The sequence below is a fragment of the Nuphar pumila genome, chromosome 2 (assembly GCF_984573655.1).
Source record: "Nuphar pumila chromosome 2, dmNupPumi1.hap1.1, whole genome shotgun sequence".
In the NCBI taxonomy this organism is placed as follows: domain Eukaryota; kingdom Viridiplantae; phylum Streptophyta; class Magnoliopsida; order Nymphaeales; family Nymphaeaceae; genus Nuphar; species Nuphar pumila.
This window is the reverse complement of record NC_143250.1, coordinates 127,745,914-127,762,601: the sequence shown is the minus strand read 5'-3', so window position 1 is coordinate 127,762,601 and position 16,688 is coordinate 127,745,914. Positions and strand designations below refer to the sequence as shown.

The 16,688-nt window shown below is 35.3% G+C and overlaps 1 protein-coding gene across 1 annotated transcript in view; it reads right to left on the bottom strand.

Annotated features, from left to right (window-relative positions):
- The window catches only part of LOC149847066 (histone deacetylase 9), a 38,385-nt gene that overhangs the window by 14,074 nt on the left and 7,623 nt on the right, over nt 1–16,688 (bottom strand). Inside the window, exons 2-6 of the mRNA XM_089998280.1 lie at nt 15,420–15,532; nt 15,191–15,308; nt 12,707–12,781; nt 12,285–12,504; nt 3,451–3,514 (exon numbers count right to left, since the gene is read on the bottom strand). Of these exons, the coding sequence (XP_089854406.1) occupies nt 3,451–3,514; nt 12,285–12,504; nt 12,707–12,781; nt 15,191–15,308; nt 15,420–15,532 (590 nt within the window). The remainder of the gene's footprint in view (nt 1–3,450; nt 3,515–12,284; nt 12,505–12,706; nt 12,782–15,190; nt 15,309–15,419; nt 15,533–16,688) is intronic.

The window sequence follows — 16,688 nt, the reverse complement described above, 5'->3', positions numbered from 1 at the left end:
ATATTACTAATACATGATTGTTTATCTCTTCTTGATAATTTGAATGTTCTTTAAGTGATTAAATTATCTTGTGATCAATATTTATGTTTTCTTGAAAAATATGTTGATTATGGGCTTATGTTTGTCAACTCTTCTTTTCTTGCTTGAATTGTTACTAATGTTTCTAAAATTATTACTTTGTTTTACTTGTGTTATTTTTGTTCAAAATATACATACTAGTTTTTTTTTTAACTATATAACTATTTGGTTAGGATATCTTCTTTTTGTGTAGCCGAAATCAATGTTTTGTTCTTTATGCAGGTTCATAAACATGCGATGGATTGAGAAAAGAATATCTTTGATACATCATAACATGAAGACGTTTGGGGATGATCACAAATGAAGACATTTAAAGACTTATATTTGCAAAATTCTCTGATGTGTCATAAAGATGGAGACTCTCAATAAAGACACTTGAAGACTTTGATCATTCTCATTGATTCTTTTTTGTATTTCCAAACTTTCGGTATATAACACCGTAAGTTTGAGGAGTGTTAAGTTGTATATATATATATATATATATATATATATATATATATATATATATTCATATTGTACATATCAGTGTTATCAAAAATGCGCCTTGAGGTGCAAAAGGTGCGCCTCGCCTTGAGGCGCGGCCCTCTATGCCTCAAGGAGCAAGCCCCAGGCGCAAAAAAATTACAAAAAGATTTCTAAGACATGATCAACAAGATTTTTGTAGGTTAATCTCATATATTTTCCAGTTATTTCAGTTATGTAATCAGTTTCTTCGTATATTACTATATTTCAGCTTTTGTTAGTTAATCTCGTATATTTTTCAGTTATTTCAGATATGTAATTAGTTTCTTAATATATTTTAACTTTTGTTGGTTAATCTCATATATTTTCCAGTTATGTAATCAGTTTTTTAGTTACTTTTATTTGTTAATTTCATAATTTTTTAGAATAATCTCATATATTTTAACTTTTGTAGGGTAATCTCATATATTTTCCAGTTATTTCAGTTATGTAATCAGTTTCTTAGTATATTTTAACTTTTGTTGATTAATCTCATATAGTTTCCAGTTATGTAATCAGTTTTTAGTTACTTTTATATGTTAATCTCATATTTTTTAGAATAATCTCATATATTTTAACTTTTGTATATTTTCTAGTTATTTCAATTATGTAATCAGTTTCTTAGTATATTTTAATTTTTGTTGGTTAATCTCATATATTTTCCAGTTATGTAATCAGTTTTTTAGTTACTTTTATATGTTAATCTCATATCTTTTAGAATAATCTCACATATTTTAACTTTTGTTCGTTAATCTCATATATTTTCCAATTATGTAAACGGTTTCTTAGTATATTTTATCTTTTGTAGGTTAATCTCATATATTTTCTAGTTATGTAATCATTTTTTAGTTACTTTTATATGTTAATCTCATATATTTTAACTTTTGTAGGCTAATCTCATATATTTTCCAGTTATTTCGGTTATGTAATCAGTTTCTTAGTATATTTTAACTTTTTTTGGTTAATCTCATATATTTTCTAGTTATGTAATCAGTTTTTAGTTACTTTTATATGTTACTCTCATATTTTTTAGTACTTATTTGAGATTTTCTATTTCTTATTGGTTGTTATTTCATCAATAAAACACTTCTTTATTTATTTGTATTTTTAGATATTTTTCATAATTTTTTTAAAGTTTTCAAAAAAAATATTTGAAGCTTACGCTTTACGCCTCGAGGCTTTTCACAACACTGGTACATATATACATATATATTCATATATATGCATATATATTTTATTTATAATGATGTAATAGGTAATACCTTATAGGGGTATTTTTGTCATTTCACAATATTGTAATAGGTTGTGCCCATTAGGAGTATTTTAGTTCTTTTACTTTATTTTATTCTTTTTATCTTTTTCTGTTTCTATAGGGACTATTTGGTTAAAGACCAAATAGAGTTATTGGGTTCTTTTTGGATTAGTCAAGATAGAGTTGACTGGTCAATAGAGCTCTTGGAATAGTCCAACAACTCTATTTGAGACTACCTCTTGTGTACAAATAGGGGTGAACCCCCTCTTGTTCTCCAATGCTCTTTTAAACCATTCTAAGTTTCTAACTCACTTTGTGAATATATTATGAATAAAATGTTATTTATTTTATTTTTGTTTTTGTGATTTAATGCATGGTATTGCCCTTAGTGGTTGTTTGTATTGCCTATGTTGGCACCTTGTATTATCCCATGGTGGACTTGTGCATGTGCACGTTCCTGTTTGTGTTATCGTAAGCCCTTTGTGGTTCTTGCTTTTGTTTTTCTGCATATTTCGTGACATATATATATATATACACACATACGTGTACAACTTAACACCCTGCCATCTTCTAAATTATGAAACCACATATCTTTACGCTTTAACCATAAATAACCGTAAATATCCATGACATCATGCCCAAAAAAATAAGACCTAATATGCAGTACCATCCTGCTATTGTAAATACCTTAGCTGTAAGAACAAATATGCAGTATACTAGGGTTGAATCTGATGGCTGGAATGGTAAGAGTCTCACTATCTCAACCAAAGGATCTTACATTTGAATCCGATTAGAGGCAACATGAAGCTTGACTATCAAAAAAAAATGCAGTATGGTATCTGCTTCCTCTCCAACCCTAATTGTAAGCGTAGTTATAGGAACTGCGGCTCCTGTTTGTGGGGAAATTCACTTATCAAATCATTTCCCATTCGTTTCTCCTTTGCTTCCTATCACTTCCCCGCCGCTTCTTCCTTGCATTCCCCTCTTTTTTTACGTTTTTCATATTAGTATATATTCTTTTTCGCTTCCTATACATTTCCTTTTTGGCTTTTCATAATCACTTCTAAAAGGTATCCCTGCTTCATGCTACTTTTTAACACTCGCTTCCGCTTCATGCATCCCTTCCCATATCCATTTCGCTTCCTAGTAACTATGGTTGTAAGAACAAAGATGCAATTGAATGGAGTGGTTAAACACACTGCCTCAATCAAAGTATCTTAGATTCAAACCCTGAGGCAACACATAAGTTGACTATCCAAAGGAAAGAAAAAAGGAAAAAGATGAAGTATCATATTTGCTTCCTCTCCAGAAAAACTAGTGTTTGTCATGCCAAGAAACTAAACCGCAGGGTGAGTGCTTAAGCATACCCCTACTTCTCACTGCATCCAGTTTGCAGCAAAGCACAACATTTAGAAGGGATAACTTAGATGGACGAGAAATTGAAACAAAATCTGACACAAAATGTGAAAATAAGAGAATAAACTAGCAACATTATAAAAAGAGGGAAAAGAAAAGAAAAGAAAATGCAACTCTCAAACAAATGTAGAGTTTAAATAAGCAAACATTGTTTGACAATGAAACAACATCGATTCCAAGACATCCTAGCATAAAAACCATACCTTAACATCGCCTGTTCCAGGAAAGAACATATCACCATATTTGTGGAAGCTTACAGTCATCACCCTGTCTAGAACAATTTTGTTTAAGAGAAAATGCAAGCATAAAATATCATTATAAGTAGAAATCAATATAGATTTCAATAAAGCAAGCACAAAATTTAGTGGTAAATGGATATAGAGCCAAAAGAACAAAATGAATATGAACAATGTCCAAAGCTCACCAGTCACCAGATTACATAATTTGGACAAACTAGCCAACTAAATGCCTTTGAATAATAAAAAAACCATGTTATAGACATTATTACATACTAACACAGCTATGATTGACACATAATAAAAGTCAAGGTCTGGCCAAAAAGTCCTCCATCCTAACAGAAAAAAATATCAAAAATTGCAAGATGAACAAAAAAAATTGCATCAACCTTTTATGGTAAAAAATACTATGACAATGAGGGTCCAATATTTTTCAACCCAGACTTATAAATTGTTCATGCTATATATATTTAATCAATAACCTAACTTGAGCAGGTGAGGGTGGTGATGTGGAGGTGGTCACTTTGTGGTAAGATTGGGCATAAGGCAGGTGACCCTGGACAAACTAGTCCATGTTTATAAGACTGTTGGGATCAGAGCTCCCCTTTTGTGTATAAATAGGGGACCTTGTCCCCTCTCAATGTATTCTTTCTTATGAGCATTTTGTCAATAAAATCATTATTTATTTATGATCTCTTATTTCATTACAGACACCCCAAGTAGGTGCACCTCAGCCTATTAGGTGTCAACACAAGAATGAAAACAAATAAGAAGTGGACACCTTAAGTAGTTCAGTGTCCATGAACTTGATTACACCAAATACCAAGAGGACACATGGCACATTAGGTGTCAACACCCTAGTAGGACTGTAAATCTATAAATAGGGGGGATGGCGACCCCCTTCTCCATCATTTGTAGTGTATAGGCAAGGAGGAAAACCTTAAAAGTTGTTCCTAGAGAGAGAGTGTGTTGTGTTCCTGGGCCCACGAGATAGAACTAGGTTCGGACAAGTAGGTTAGGTAAGCTAACTCAGTCAAAACAGGTTCTGGATCTGTTGGGTTCTGATAGGGCTTGGGAGAAAAATTATCTCTCAAACCACTGCACAGAAAATTACCAAATTTTAGGTCAGACCTCTAAACATTTCTTCCAAGATAAACTAGTTTTCAAAATTGTTTATAAATTGCTTTATAAGTAATTAACTACAACCCTTATGGATTTGATTATCCTCTTAATTGCATGCAAATGTCTTGGTTGGTTTAATATTTTCCTTTTTTTAGTCACACCCTATGAATATGAACCAATAAGAGAATTTAGTTGGGGCGTTCCCTACTGAGCGACGCGCTGTACTCTATAGGCCAGGAGGCAGTGATAAATGGGCAATGGTTGCTAGGTCGTCGCCCAGAAGCGACACGTCACACCGGCGCCCGAGTGTGGTGTCAAATAGACAAGGGTTCCCTCACTTTGTTGGACGGGTGGGGGTAAAGAAGATAGTTCAAGACCATAAAATTAGGTTAGCCACTTGGAACATAGGGTCTTTAACTGGTAAGTTGGTAGAGTTAGTAGATGTTATGTGTAGGAGAAAGATGGATATTTTATATCTACAAGAGACCAAATGGGTAGGTGAGAAAGCAAAAGTGATAGAACCTTGAGAATATAAGATTTTGTATACAGGAATAAATAGGAATAGGAATGGAGTAGGGATTGTTATTAGTCGTGAGTTTATAGATAATGTAGTTGAGGTCCGTAGGAAGGGTGATAGGATTTTACTTATTAAATTAGTATTATATACGGATATTATTAATATTATTAGTGTTTATGCACCTCAAGTAGGTTTAGATGATTCCATTAAGCGTCAAATTTGGGAAGATTTAGATAGAGTAGTACAAGGGATATCTTATGGAGAAAAGTTTTTCATCAGCGGTGACCTTAATGGACATGTAGGCATTAGTAGGGATGGATTTGAGAGTATCCATGGAAGCTATGGTATAGGAGAAAGAAACGAAAGTGGAGAAAAGATTTTAGATTTTGGTTTGTCCTATGATATGATCCTAGCAAACACTTGGTTTAAGAATAGAGAGTCTCACCTAGTAACATTTAAAAGTGGGGTTAATACGAGTCAGATAGATTTTTTCCTACTTAGAAAGAGAAATAGGGGTTGTTGCATCGATTGTAAGGTTATACCGGGACAAAATGTAGCTACACAACATAAAGTCTTAATTTTAGATCTTAGAATTAGAAAATGCCGCAAAAGGGATAGACATAGGATAGATCCTAGAATTAAGTGGTGGGCACTGAAAGGAGCTAAACAAGGAATGTTTGTAGAGCAGGTAGTTAAAGAAGTCGATTGGTGTCTCGAGGAGGATTCAGAATCAATGTGGAACAAGATAGCGGGTGGCATGAGAAAGGTGGCTAAGGAGGTATTGGGTGAGTCTAAAGGCGGTGCACCGCTAGGTAAGGATACATCATGGTGGAACGAGGATGTCAAATTAGCTATTAAGGTTAAAAGAGAGTGTTATAGAAATCTAAGTAAGAGTCGTGATAATGAGAATTTGAAGAAGTATATGATAGCAAAGAAGGAAGCTAAAAAAGTAGTTCGAAACGCGAGGGATAAGGTATATAAGGAGGTTTATGACAAGTTGGATACCAAAGAAGGCGAGAAGGATATTTATAGGCTTGCAAAGATGAGAGATAGGAAATCGAGGGATCTGGGTACGGTTAGATGTATCAAAGATGAAACGCAAAGGGTTTTAGTCAAAGATGAGGAGATTAAGGAGAGATGAAAATATTATTTTGATAAGCTATTTAATGGAAGTCGTGCTCAGGATCTTGGAGACTTCTCCATTCCTTTTCATGAGATGAATCGTGACTTCATGTGCAAGATTCAAAAGAAAGAAATTGCAGAGGCTTTGAAGAAAATGAAATCAAGAAGGGCAGTTGGCCCAGATGGTATATCTATCGAAGCTTGGAAATGCTTGGGTGAGAAAGGTTTAGAATGGTTGACAAATCTTTTTAACAAGATTTGGCGGACAAATAAGATGCCTAATGAGTGGAGGAAGAGTACTTTGGTGCCTCTATATAAGAAAGGGTGATATACAAGATTGCACAAACTATTGTGGTATAAAACTCATGAGTCATACTATGAAACATTGGGAGAGGGTGATTGAGTATAGGTTGAGGAAGGTTGTCATGATATCGAAGAATCAATTTGGTTTTATACCTGGAAGATCAACTATGAAAGCTATACATCTTCTTAGACAACTTATTGAGAGATATAAAGAGAGGAACAAAGATTTGCATTTGGTTTTTATTGATTAGGAGAAGGCATACGATAGAGTACTTACGGATGTTCTCTGGTGGACAATGATGAAGAAAGGTGTTTCTCTCAAGTACATTAGTATAATTAAAGATATGTACGAAGGAGTAGTAACCAATGTCTGCACTTGTGAAGGGGTGACAACCAATTTTCCTGTAACGGTTGGGTTACATCAAGGATCTGCTTTAAGCCCTTTCCTATTTGCTATAGTGATGGACGAGCTTACGAGATCAATTCAAAAAAATGTGCCGTGGTGTATGTTGTTTACTGATGATATTGTTTTGATTGATGAGTCTAGAGCTGGGGTTAATGCTAAGTTAAAATTATGGAGACAGACATTGGAAGCAAGAGGTTTTAAGTTGAGTAAGAGTAAGACAGAGTATATGGAATGTCGGTTTAGTAAGCAACGAAGTAGTGATGGGAGTGTAGTGAAGCTTGGTGAGCAAGAAATACCGGTGGATGACTGTTTCAAATATTTGGGATCTATCATTCAAAAGTATGGAGAAATTGATGAAGATGTAAATCATAGGATAAAGGTTGGGTGGATGAAATGAAAAAGTGCAGTTGGAGTGTTGTGCGATCGTAGAATGCCATTGCGGTTGAAGGAAAAGTTTTATAGGGCAACAATTAGGCCCGCTTTACTATATGGTACGGAATGTTGGGCTGCCAAGAGACATCATATTCAAAAAATGAATGTAGTTGATATGCGTATGCTTAGATGGATGTGTGGAAATACAATAAAAGATAAGATTCGAAACGAGGAGATACGTAAGAAGGTAGGCATTGCATCCATTGAAAATAAGATAAGAGAGAATCGTTTACGGTGGTTTGGACATATTCGGCGAAGGCCTAATGATGCTCCAGTTAGAAGGATAGAGAAATAGGAAAATATATTAGTTAAAAGAGGTCGGGGTAGGCCTAAGAAGACTTGGATGGAGATGATAAGAAAGGATATGAATGCTTTGAACCTCACCGAGGAGATGGCATTGGATAGAAATGATTGGAGGAGAAGGATTCATATGGAAGACCCACAATGATTTTCTTTTTTGGTTCATATCGCCGACCCCAATTGTTTTGGGATGAAGGCGTAGTTGTTGTTGTTTGTTGTTGTTAGTCTATTTTAAAGTGTTATTCAGGAAATTGGAATCAGCACTTAAAACCAAATGAAGGTTCTATTTCAAATTATTTGAAAATCTTTGGTTCGAAAAGAATATTGCCTACTAAATCAAAATATTTGTGTTTTAAAATGTTTGTTCACATAAGTGTAAGTGGACCACAAACCTTATCGGAGTTTATGGTCCCCTTTTGAAAAGGTAATCAGCCCATATGGCTTGTCATTGGAATTTATCGGCCCAGGGAAATCAAGTGGCCCTTTGGCTCAGTCAATGGAAAAGGTGAAGTCCCAAACCAGTAAGTAGCTCATTGGAGTTTTCGAGAAGGATATGGGATCTTTGTCCCAATGGATATCTGATGGGAGGTGGAGCATGCCACCACTATTTGAAGTATAGAGTGATATTATCAGCCCAAATACAATTAGGATTTATTAGCCCTTTAGATCTTCGATGGGAAACCTAAAAGAAATTGTTTCTAAAAAGCTTAGTAAAATAACTGTGTAATTGCATTTCATTTGAAAAGCAACTTTTGTGAAATGGTACAGCAATTTACAAGTGTTTTAAGATCTATTTTACTGCCTTTATATGCAATTCCTTTTTGGAAAGCAAGTCTCATGAATTTGCAAAAGTGATTTCAGATTTATTACATTGTCTTTTTGAAAATGTCTTTTTGACTGTCCCTTATTAAAAACCTTAAAAACCTAATTACTGAGATTCTAATTTGTTGCTTATTGAGCATCATAGCTCATTAGTGGATTCTTATTGTTGTCAGGGTGACAATTTTGATGGAGGTAGCAAAGATTTTGAAACAAGCTCAAGGGATACTACGACGAGGATATCAACCACGGAGCCAAGCATCTTAATCTACAGTTGAGTCATTGGTCTGTTAGTTTTATGTAATGAAATATCTTGTAACTATCTTATGATTGTATTTTGGCTTATATTAAAGTTTGTAATGAAAGTTTGAGTTAATAGATATTGTACCAATGCGCTGTAAATGTCCTTTTTGTTTTCTTATTCATTGTACAAAACTTGGGTTTATTTAAAACCCGATGACGAAATGAACAGCCCGATAGTCATACCTTGAGATCAACCATAGGTCACTCTTGGGGCATGACATTTACAACGGAATCTCAGGGCACAAGCACTGGGAAGGGGTGGAGGACAGCCTGCAAGAAGTTCCAATCTTGGAAGACAAGGTACCTCTCCTTTGCTGGAAACATTACCATGATAAATCATGTTCCTAACTGCATTCCCACCTATCAGCTCTCTCTTTTCGAAATGCCAAGGGAGACAAAAAGAAGGTTAAACACTATGTCACATGGGTGCGGGGGTGCGGCAAAAATATAATATAATATAATATAATATATATATATATATGTGTCCAAAAGTTGGACATAAATGATCCAGGGTGCGGTCAACGCACCCAGCGTCAGGTTGACCGCACCGGGTGCCGCACGCGCACCCACGTCGCATCGCGTTGCGTCATGTCGATGCAGGTGCGGCACCCAGTTTGCCGAGTCCCTGTGACATAGGTTAAACAGTTTTGTCAAATTGTTATGGAGAGGTACAGGTGAAAAGAATAAAATGTATCTATGAGATTAGAAATTAGCATAATTACTTCTTGATAGAGGAGCATTGGGTATTAGAAGATTAAGGGATCTGAAAAAGACATTCCTAATCAAATGGTAGTAGAAACTATTTTCTGATAACAACTAGTGGTCAGCAATGGTGAGAGTCAAATATAGTGTGAAAAGATTCCCTTCCCTATGGCAATTGAGCACATCGGGCAATATTTGCTTGAGAATTTAGAAGGTGTGGTGCAGGGTTCTTAAAGAATTTAAGGAACGCATTAGCCTTAAGTTAGAAAATGGATTGAAAACAAATTTCGGGCTGGATCCACGGGTGCAGAATGGAATATTGGGAGCTAGGTTCCATAACCTGTACACTCTAGATAAGAACAAAAGCCCACCAGTTGCTGGCATTTGGATTGGAAATAGTGCATGGAACATATCTTTCAAAAGACAGCTAACCTCTTCTGGACTTGATGACTGGTTTGAGTTGAACTGAGAGTTAGTCAACCAGTCAATTAATCAAGATGAGGATATTGTCATTAGGAGTTTCTCAAAGGAGGTTACCTTTTAGCATGAAACCATGTTACTAATGATATGCAATCCCTCATTTCAGTTTTTTCTAAAAGGTCTATATGGGTCCTCGTCCGAACCCCAGGTTGGTTTCTTTCGCCTGGCTCATCTCTCCAGAAAGCATTCCAACTGAGCCATTTCTCCAAAAAATGAGGTTATCATTGGGCCTCTAGAAGCTACATGTGTGGAGGTAGTTTGGCACCTATTATGAGCATGAACCTTTTAAGCCAACCTACTCAACCTAGCTTGGGAAGACTGGAGACTCGATGAGTGGCATACAACAAATTTCAAGCATATAATCCTAGCATGATGAGGAAGTAAAAGGGGCAAGAATAGGAGCCAGTTGATGGTGGATCTATTTGGCATAGTGGAGCACATGGAAACAAAGAAACAATAAGATCTTCAGCAATAAAGAGGAGGTGATGATAATACATAGTAGAATTTAGTCCCAGCTATATCTCTATGCCAAAACGATGGGAAAGGGTTTGCATATAAGCAGGATTGGGCCAAGATGACTAGGGAATAGGCTACAGCATTAATCAGATGAGTTGTTCCTTTTATTCCTCTCTTAATTATGTTATGTATGCGTTGATACTTCTTTTTGTAACCATGTGACACCTGGCCACTTTTCTTGTCTTGCATTTTTAATGAAAGTACAACTTTTGCTCAAAAAAAATCTATATTTAATCACTGTTCAGGAATATTTCGGTTCCTGATTACATGAAAGGGCGCCATAACCATAAAGAGTAATAACATTAAAAAATATTCAGAGAAATGTGATATCTTTAAGTGATAAAGCAACTAGAGTTACCTAAAGAAGTAACTTCTTTCCCATCTTGCCTTAAATATTTGATATATGTATGACTTTATGTCATGTAGAATGTCCAAAAAAATATATGAGATGTTCAAGAACCAAGTAAATACTTTCTGAAGAAAAAGCCTAAAGAAGCCCATAAACATACAATAACCCGAGCTACTGATTTTTTTATTTTTTAAATACCAGACTAAACCTTAAATGATAGTTAGCCGTATGCATGTTTAAAAGGAAGTTTAAACACGGAACCAATGTTGTGAAAAGCGTTGAAGCGTAGCGAGGCGCTCCACCAAAAACTGAGAGGCATAAAGTGTAAGACTCGATTTTTTTTTCGAAAACTTAAAAAAACTATAAAAAATATCTAAAATTATAAATAAATGCTTTATTGATGAAGCAACAACTAACAAGAAATAAAAAATCTCAAATAAATACCGAAAAAAAATATGAGATTAACATGTAAAAGTAACATTAATGCAACAACTTGATCGACGTAAGTATCTAAGAAATAAAATATGAGCATTCATTCAATAAAAAATTAACATTAACAACCAAATGCATAAAAAATTAACATTATCTAATCCAATGAATTGGATATGTTTAGAAAGCAGCCAAAAAAACCAACAGGGGCTCGGCTTGTCTGGTAGGAGCAGCTAGTGCATGTCACCTTATGTTGGGGTGTTGTAGGTTAAAACCCAATGGTATAGTTGTATAACTGGTAGGGGTCTGACTAAGCTCAGCTTGCCTTTCAAAAAAATGCAAGGAGACCAGAGAGACGTAGGGAGAGAGAGAGAGAGAGAGAGAGACCGAAAGAGAGGGAGAGACCGAGAGACGCATGGAGAGCAGAGAGACGCATGGAGAGTAGGGAGAGACTAGAGAGAGAGAGAGAGGATTGGTACATACCTTCTTCTTCTTCTTCTTCTTCTTCTTCTTCTTCTTCTTCTTCTTTGCCAGAGACACAAGGAGACCGAGAGAGCAGGGAGGGAGATAGCTCAAAAAAATGGACTATTTAGCCCCAAAATTGAGTCAAATGGGAGCTTTGACCCCCATTTGACTCATAACTGTGAGGCGCATGCCTCATAGCGCATGAGGCGTACGCCTCAGGGCAATTGCGCCTCAAGTCAAAAAGGTCCTTGCCTTGAGGCGAGGTACGCTTTTTGTGCCTTGAGGCACGTTTTTAACAACACTGCATGGAACATTCAATAACCAAAGGGGAGAACAAATAAGAAAGGAAACAAGCACCCAGTGATCAAAGCATTGACTTTATATCACTACAAAATACCACCACAAGCAACAAGAAGAGATCCATTCATGGAATAGAGTGGCCAAAAAAGAGCACGAGACTAATCTTGGAAAATAGGCCTCATGAAAAGACAGCTTGCATAGAAAAAAGGCAACAAGAACAATAACATGTACAGCACCTATCTGTGAAATAGAAAGCTTCTTCAACTCCATCACCATGATGCACATCAATATCAATATACAGAACTCGAGCATGATATTTCAGCAGCTCTAGGATGCCCAGTACCAAGTCATTGATATAGCAAAAACCAGATGCTTCGCACTTCTTAGCATGATGTAATCCACCAGCCCAATTTATAGCAATATCACATAATCTATTGTTCAATCTCCTTGCAGCATCTGCATAAACCAAATAGCCACCAAAAGAAATATCAAGACCACATCATATGCAAAGTCTATAACAGCTCATACATGCTGCTTGGAAAAAGTTCCTACCGCATAATCTAAAATGCTTTTTGGTAATTTTTTATCACGAGTAGCCATTTTTCGATGCATATCTTGGTGCTTCAAGAAAAATAAAGACAAAACAATCAAAGCCTACCTATTGTACCACCGGCATAGATTTGGCAAAACTCAAACAAATTGTCAAAGACAGGGCAATCTTCACCAAGATTATCTACAGATGAATAGAAAAGCATTCAGTTATATGAAGCATGATGAAAATCTAAAAGATATAATAAGATAACCATGAGTTCCATGTGCAATAGACAAACAATGATCTCAAAGTTACAGCAGATAGTAGATAGCACCTGTAAATTATTGGACACTAGATTCAAGATATGAGAAAATGTTGACGTTTTAAAGATCAGTTAAGGTGCTGCTGAGATAATTAGATGCAGAAAATTTGTCTTGAACACCGCAGGAAAGAATAAAAAACTTAAACCATTCCAGAATTTTTTGAATCATTTCTCATGAAATAGAAAGAATCATAACAAACATGCCAAGTGTCATCATACTTGATCACTGAAATCTTCGCATTAGGCTAAGGTCCCATTTGCATGACTGATGACACCTTTGATAGATTAGCTTTTTCAGAAATTTATTTTTTAAGACAAACTTATTAAAATTTGATTTTTTTAAACCACATTTCATATTTAATGTGTTTGGATGACAAAAAATTACTTTTGCTTTTATAATAAGATAAATAAATTTTTAATTTGTCATTTCTCTCTCCCCTCAGCCACCGCTACCATCGCCATCATCGTTTCCTTTTGTTGCATCACCACCACCATAGACTGTATCATCATCCATTTCCTACACACCATCACCATAATCCTGACATTCCAGGCCACCACCAGCAATCACATTTACATAATGCCATCACAATTCTGAATGACACACCACCATCGCCACTATCATAGTCATCACCACAGCATCGTCACTGAAAAAAGGGAGAGTTTCACTCGATATTATGGAATCTCTCCCTGCACTTCTTTCTTGCTGCACCTTTGTCACCAGAAAATAGGGGAGAGGGTTCTGCTGAATATTATGGAAATTCTCCTTGCATTTCTTTTTGTTGTTACTGCAAGGAAATGGTAATCAAGCACAAGATATCGCAATCTCAAAGCAACAAATGCCCAAATAATAATTCAGTGATCAAAGAGCAAATAACTTACAATAATCACAATAGTTCAAAGAGCTCACAGTAACAAAAATAAAAAGATTCTCTAAAAATGCTCTAGAAAAGCATTGACTACAAGAGGGGCTTTGCCCCATATGTATACAAAGAAGGGAAGAAGGGTAGCTGTTAGAGTAGCCTAACGGCTGTTAGGCCACTTCAAACAGCTAGGAGCATTATTATAAAAACGGCCCTATTGGGCATACAAAATACAAAAATAAAAATAAAAAGGAAGAAAAATACAAAGGAAAGTTACATATGAAATAACCTAGATTACAATCTAAACAAACAAATATATATATGTATATATATACATACAGTATACATATATGTATATGACCAGAAAAAATATGAAATCCATGGCATTGCCTGCACTTTCCGATGATATTTCCCGCCATAAAAGAGATTTGATATGGAATTTCTATCAGTGGCTCAAAAGACGATAAACATGTCCAGAAATACTTTCAAGAGGGCAAGAGAAGAAGTGGCATGAGAGAGAGAGAGAGAGCAACTCAAGAGGTTCTCATAAAAGGGTTTTTAAGAAAACAGATTTGTTCCATTTTTTTCAAAACTATGTTCTGATCCTCAAAATGATGTGTCAGAAATGCCATTTTGATAGTTATTTGTCAGCCAATTTTTGAAAACATAGCTTGGGTGGTCAAAATGATGTTTCGAGCATCACCCAGACACCCCCTGAAGTTGCCATTTACTTCAAGGATAACAGTACTGCACAGCTTAATTGCACATTTCTCATCCTTTGCATATGTTTGCCTACTGTTAGCTCATGAAGAGTAGGTAGGACCACTGGCTCAAATCATAATCGATGTCAATGGGAGATTGAGCAATTTAGGCATCTCTACCGTTTATTCTGTTCACTTCCTATTTTGATTAAGCTTCCACTTACCTACTCAAACTAGCTTTCGTCATAGAGATAGAAAGGTGCATCTGTACACATGAGGTGCCTTTCAATTCTATAAATAAAACTCAAATACTCTATATCCCTCATTAAGATGATAGATGTTTTCAGATTCTTTTATGTACCTCTTAGGACAAGTCCTCTGATCAGCAATAGTTGAAAAGGAACAACATAGGAGAGGAAGCAATGATTTTCAAAAACATCAGATTCCTAAGGTGCGGCTAGCAGGTTTGACGGTGACCTTTTTAGAATGTGCATTTCAGTACACATTAAGAGATCGTCCAGGGCTAAGCATGCTCAAACCCTTACCCATGAATTATTAATAACATTCAGGAAGAAACAAACACGAAGTGACATCTCATCACGATCATACGATCCTCTGACTCTCAAACCATGTCAGTAGAATGAGCAACATTGATTAATTGGACTCACTACATAACTCAGGAAAAACATGAAAACACCAACCAAGCTGTCCGATTCCAAAATCATACATTTTGCTAATTCATTTCGGAATAGATGTTGGGTGTCTGGTGTTATTCGATGCAGGAACTCGACATAATCTGCTGAATGAAATTGAGCAAGCTCCACAGGATATGCTTTATGGGGCCTCTATCATAAACAGAAAATCAGGTCAAATTTCTGAACAAAGTATCAAGAATTTTGTTCTTTAACATGAAGAATAAAAATCAGAGGAGAAAAAGAAAACAATATTTTACTGACATAGATTTCCATTTTCTTGTGCAGCTCGTATGCAAGTACAAGGTGATGTGTCATACAAATACGGTGTGGCTTCATGGGATGCTTTGGCCCAAAATAAACGCTTCCAACATCCCCTGGAACATTTATAATCAAAGAAAATTACTATCACCAAATAATAGGCATGTTATCAATGAAAGTGATTAATAAAGACATTGAGAAATCTTTCCTTTTCATATTTGAACACTCACTGAAACTTGTTATAATCTTGAACTTGAAGTAAACATTTGATGGCTGATCCCATCCCCACCCAAAAAAAAGTGTGGTTTATTACTTTATTTAATGTTTTTATTTTTTCAACAATTTAATTTAAACTGTTTGGCACATGTAATATATACACTTTTACAATATTGCAAATATGGTTGTTTTCATTGTCCGTATCATGTATTATTTGTTAGCTTTTACATATTTATCCACATTGTATTTATTCCATAATTAGGTTTACTTAATAATGTAATTTGATTGTTAAACATGTTTTGTTTCTATTTGTGGTCAAATCCTTTTTATAATTTTACAAAATTTTGATATTTAAACTTTTCAGTTATGTTTTAAATTTTAATTTTCAATATTTTGTTCAAATTTTGATTTTTTCATGTATTTTATAATGCTATAAGATATGATAGACCCATAACTTGAACCCTTGGTGCATCTTATGACACTTTTTACAATATTGGTTTGTATAGTAAATGACATTAATGAGAAGATGCATAACATGAATGTCTGGAAGAGTTTTGTTCATTGTGATCTTGATAATTGAAGGAATTGAATACTCCTTACCATTCATTCATGGTATCATGATTGTGTAACTTGTAGGTGCTTCTTGTGTGTATGCCATTGAGCAATGTATGTGCACACGTTGCATGAAGTATATATTTCATATTGGTTTTAACTTGATATTCAGCTGCTCAAGCACAAAGGCAATAACTAAGCATAATCTAACTGTGGTAGGTGTCAACTTGTCAATGTGACATCAAGAAAATGATTGTATTATTGAAGGTTCCATTCGGAAATAATATGGCAAAACGATGCCTTTTGAATAAAGGGTTTGCATGTCATCAAATTTTCATATCGCTTTTTGAAACTAATGTGTTAGGAAAACCAATGATGTTGTCTAACACAGAGTTACCGGAAGCTTCTTAGATAGGTGGGAAGCTCGCTTCCCGGAAACTCGCTTCAGAAGCGCGATACTCCTCACTTCCGAAACTTGATGAGAACCTCGATTCCCCTACGCTT